We start from the raw sequence: 5572 nt of genomic DNA, 5'->3' as shown, positions 1-5572 counted from the left end.
AGTTAAATCGAAAAATAATATAAAATATTTAAATTAAATAAATTCAAAAACTATCGAAAGTATTTACAATAAATATGTGAAAAATAATTTTTTTGAAGCAAATAAGAATAATTCTATTCCAAAAATAAACGTTTGGTACACGCCGATCTCCAACGATCCAGGCAACACAACAGACTAAAACAAAACAAAACAGAAACAAACTAAAGATTATCGAGCATGTTGTAGTAAGCTTCCATCTTTGGGTTCCCACTCAATCTCCACTTGATGTTCTGAATTATATTGTGGTTGTTCAGCTCCATATGGTTGTCCTCTTGGAAAATCTTCTGATTTCTCACGGTCCACACAGCATATGCCACTTCAGCAATTGCAATTTGAAGGGCCTTACTTTAACCATTCTTCCTGTTAACATTTCTGCTCAGCCATTCCAATTCCAAATCCCATCTCTGAGGGGTATGATTCATCTTGAGCTAGCTCAACACCTGCAGCCAAACATTCCTTGTGATCCTGCACTCAAAGAAGAGGTGCTGTCAGCTTTCCTCTTCACCACAGTATATACACTTACCATCAGTTTGAATTCCAATTTTGCATATTCTATCTTTGGTCATCAACCTGTTCCTGCAAGCAAGCCATAGGATGAAAATAGCCCTTGGTCTAGCACCATTACCAAAGAACACTCTTCTCCAAGGCACATTTGGCTTAATACCCTTCAAGCTCTTATACATCCTTCTGATTATGTATTTCTGCTGCCTATTAGCTTCACCCCAAGCCAGTGTCATTCTTAACTCAGTGCCATATTTAAACATATACTTCAACACCCAAAAACTCTGCTGGGGAGGAACAAAGTTGGTGCAGTCCCTCTCTTTGATATAGTACATGTGAATCCACCTAATCCACAACTTGTCAGCTTTGGCACACAGGTTCCACAGCATCTTGCTTATGGTAGCTTTATTCCACATAGTCAAATCACTCAAGTTTCTTCCTCCAGCAGATATAGGATCACACATGCTCTCCCAAGAAACAGGAGCCTTTCTGGAAATAAACTTTTTTCCTGTCCAAATGAAACTCCTACATATAGCTTCAACATGATGAATCACCCTCTTTGGAAGTGGGAACACCTGCATCCAATAATTGGTTATAGAAAAAAGAACACTTCTCACCAATTGTATTCTACCTGCATAAGATAGCAGCCTCGTGCACCAATGATTCAGTCTGCCAGTCATTCTCTCAATCAGAGGCTGACACATATGGATAGTCAATTTCCTACTAGCCAAGGGTACACCTAAGTACTTGAAGGGTAAAGCACCAATAGCAAAACCTGTTTCTTGCTGAATAAGCTCTTGAGTATCTTCCCTCACCCCTCCAAAGTAAATCTTGCTTTTGGGATGGCTAGCAATAAGCCCTGTGCTGGCAGAGAATTCCCTAACCTTCCCCATCACGAGCTGAACTGATCCAAGATCTCACCTGGTAAAGATAAGCAGATCATCTGCAAGACGCAAGTTTGTTATATGCAGCTTGTCACATCTTGGATGAAAGTTGAAGTTAGGTGTCTTTGCTAAAGTCAAGAGAAGTCTATGTAGGTATTCCATGAGCAGAACAAAAAGGAGAGGGGATATGGGATACCCCTGTCTCAAGCCTCTCTTGGCTTTGAGTAATTTAGAAGGGTTCCCATTAATAGAGTACCTGTAGGACATAGTGGTGACACAAGCAGAAATCCAATCAACAAATAAACTAGGGAAACCTAACTCATGCAAGATTTTGAACAAAGCCTGCCACTCAACAGTGTCATAGGCATTTTGGATGTCAATTTGCACCATACATCTAGGTGAAATATGTTTCCTACCATAACCTCTTACCAGCTCCTGGGCCATCAAGATATTGTCCTGAATGAGTTGTCCAGGCACAAAGGCAGACTGGGTGTCATCAATAACCTCAGTCAGCACCTTTCCCAGTCTTGCATTCAGGATTTTAGACACAATCTTGTAGAAGGTGATGCAACAAGATATAGGTCTCATGTCCTTCACAGTCTCAACACTAGCATTCTTAGGGATGAGAGTCACAAGGGCACAATTGAAGGCTTTATAAATGCACTTTTATGGAAAAATTCTCTAGCTGCTGCAGTCACATCTCTTCCTATAATCTTCCAAGTGTTTTTGAAAAAGTAGGCATTGAACCCATCCATACTGGAGCTTTACTGTTGCCAATGCTAACCAAAGCATCCCACACCTCTTTCTCCTCCACATGCTTGATAAGAGTTTGAGCACTCTCTCTGCTAAAGATTTTACCATTTCTGATGGCAGGTAAGTCAATTACTTCTAGTCTACTCAGCCTAGTCCCAACTAACTTGTTGTAGAACATGAGGATTTCATTCTCTATGTCCTCAGGGGTATTAAATTTAATGCCATCCATGGTTGTCATAGAGTGTATTCCCTTATGCTTGTTTTTCTCTTTGATAGAAGCATGAAAGAAAGAATTATTGATATCCCCTAGCTTCAACCAGTCAATTTTAGCCTTCTGCTTCAGCATAGTCTCTTCCATCTGGTTCAACTTACCCAACTGCTCAGTACAGATTTTCACCTGATCTATGGCCCTGCTATAAAAAAGATCTTGCTGAAGTCTAGTCTGAGCTTGCATTAGACTATCTCTGGCTTGCTGAATTTGAATTTTGATTCCAGTCACTTGTTTGGTCAGAGGTTTAAGGATAGGTTGTAATCTTCTAAGTTTAGTCCATAGGCTATACATGGCTGAGCCTCTGACCTCCTGCTGCCAGCTATCCTGAACTAGAGGGAAGAAGGTAGGATCATGAGTAAGATAGTTCAGGAACTTAAACAAGTATCTTTTTTGGACCTCTTGTTTCACAATCCTGACTCTAATGGGAGCATGGTCTGATATCCCAGGAAGAAGGACTTCAGTATTAGCATCATTGAAAGTTTGGAACCACTCGCTATTCCCTATCATCCTATCTATTATAGAATAGATTGGATTAGAGGTACTTTTATTGGTCCAAGTGTAGTAGCTGCCTTTAGTGTTAGCCTCAAATAACCCACTTCTCTTCATCATCTCTACAAGATCCTTATATTTATTTTCATGGACAGGGTTCCCACCAACTCTATCATTACTGTTGAGCACATTGTTGTAATCTCCCACCACAATCCAAGGATTCTGAACCCCTTGCCCTATGGTCTCCAACTCATGCCACAGATTCATTCTTCTATCAATTTGGTTGAAGGCATACACCACTGTGATTAAGACCTGACTTCTCCCATCCTATCATAAACCTCCATATGCATATGTTGTGCTGAGGTGTGTATCACTTGCAGCCGAATCTCATTAGAATCCCATAGAAGCCAAATTCTGCCATTATGATTATCCTTATAATTGTCTGCAATATTCCACTTTCCAAACTTATTTCTGATTCTGTTAGCATTCTTCTCCTTTATTCTGGTCTCTCATAAAGCAATGATGGGGACTTTAAATTCACTAAGAGCATAGCAGATTTCACTATGTCTAGCATCTTTATTCATGCCCCTCACATTCCAGGTCACTATCATTGGGCTTGTGATGATTCCCCTATCAGAGTCTCTCCAGCCTGTAGGGAATGAAAGCTATTATTACATACCACCTCTTGTCCTCTCGTTGGGCTCTTATCTGTCAAAGGCTTCTTTCCTCTATCACCCTTGCCTGATGTTACCTAAATCCAATTTTCCTCTGTTGCTGGGTTGTCCAGTATCTCAGGTTGTTTCACTTCAACGTTCTCCACATTCTTAGGCTGTCAAACCTTCTCCTTGCCCTTCTTCTTCAGCACAAGTTTGATAGAACAGTCATGCCCCATCCTAAGGCATTGTTGGCAGTACTTAGATTTCCCCTCATATTCAACCTTTTGTTCAAATCTCCTTCCCGTATGGTCCTTAATCCAAATAGTTTCCTTACTCTTCTGAGTAATATCCACTTCCACCAGTACACGAGCATAATATATCCTTAGTTTCTTTGTTGTAAATTCATCAGTGGTTATGGGATTACCTATTACACTAGTGATCTTTGAGATGCTCTTCTCCCCCAAGAGGTGCAAGGGCAGTTGTGGCAATGTAATCCAAATAGGAAAACTCTCAGCATATCTTCCTTAATTTCAAACTCAGCAAACCAGTGCCTAACGAATAGAGGTACTCCATAAATGAAGTATGGACCCTGAAGCATAACTCTGTCTCTATACTCACTATTCTTAAATCTAGCTATGAAATAACCAGAATCATTATAGTATAGTTCAGGCAGAGTAACAAAATTCCATACCTTCTCCATGAATCGTTTGACTGCATTCATTGACAGCGTTTCTCTGATAGCAAATAGGATCAATGCATTCTCCCAGTAGTGTAATTCATCCTCAACATCAGATTCCTCAATAGCTACTTCATCTTCACCATTGACTATCGTCGGGGCTATGAATTCCACTGCCATTCCTCTGTTGAGATCTCTATTTCCTTGTATCACATTTGTCCACAATTTTCCTTTTGATTGGTCCTCCCCCCAATTTGTGGTGTTGGAACCCTAACCGGAGACGCATCTTTGCGAACCCTAGGGCTGTTGTGCGGTGTCATAGTGTTCTCGTCTTTCTCCCAATCCAATTGTGTGGTCTTCGGCGTGACCACTACCTCCTCCTCTTCGCCGTCCTTTCCCTCACCTCCAGCTACCACCACTACTTGTGTAACAATAGTCCTCTCCCTCGTCCTTTGGTGCGTCACCACCTGTTTCTTCGGCGGCCGACCTACGCCCCTCTTGTCCATGGGAAGGGCTCACCGGAAAGCACTATCGAAAATCGTCAGTGCCGGAAATCCTTTCAAAGTGTACTATATGTGAAAAATAATTATTCATAGAATTTTACCTTTATTTTCTTTTGATTGTCATAATGATTTATTAAAAAAATTTAGTACAATAATACTCAATAAATATTGTAACTAATATTTTTCATATTTAAATATTTTAAAAAAATTATTAAATTTTTATTATAATTTTTTTTATACTTGTTTAGAAAACACATAATTTTCTAAAAACGTATTTAAAATAGCATTTTTTTTTAGTAGAAATTTTAAACACATTTATATTATTTTTTTAATGTTTATATATTATCATCAATATAGTGTATAAATTACAATTTTAGTATTCATTAAAATAAAAATAAAAATAAAATATATTAGAGAGTTTTATTAATAGACAATTAAATAAAAGATTTAGTAGATATAAAGCCAAATATTTTATTACGAGAAGAAAAAGACACTTTTATTTTATTTTTATTTTTAAATAAGTAAGTTATTTTCTAAACAAAGATATTTGTAAAATAGATGAAAAAAAGAGGAAAAATAAAAAACTTAAAATTAGAGTTTAGAAAGAATTAATTTAAGATTATCTACTTTATCGTAAAAATTGATTACCTAAATTATATTTAAAATTTATTTTGATATTTTTTTTAATCTTAATATATTATAAATCTTGAAATATAGGCTAGATTTCTAGATTGTATAGGTTTGACAGTTTTTTTAATAATGATTTACATTTGGAGATTTTTAATAGTGGTGATTAAATA

The 5572-nt window shown here is 37.7% G+C and overlaps 1 protein-coding gene across 1 annotated transcript; it reads right to left on the bottom strand.

Annotated features, from left to right (window-relative positions):
• Positions 1–2130: 2130 nt before the first annotated feature.
• Positions 2131–3204, bottom strand: LOC131613745 (uncharacterized). Its single transcript, XM_058885390.1, has one exon. The coding sequence runs from the start codon at positions 3202–3204 to the stop codon at positions 2131–2133; it is 1074 nt and encodes a 357-aa protein (XP_058741373.1).
• Between the last annotated feature and the right edge of the window lie 2368 nt (positions 3205–5572).

The sequence above is a fragment of the Vicia villosa genome, linkage group LG6 (assembly GCF_029867415.1).
Source record: "Vicia villosa cultivar HV-30 ecotype Madison, WI linkage group LG6, Vvil1.0, whole genome shotgun sequence".
NCBI classification, from domain to species: domain Eukaryota; kingdom Viridiplantae; phylum Streptophyta; class Magnoliopsida; order Fabales; family Fabaceae; genus Vicia; species Vicia villosa.
Note: the sequence above shows the minus strand (reverse complement) of the source record. Positions and strands in the feature narration are given on the sequence as shown.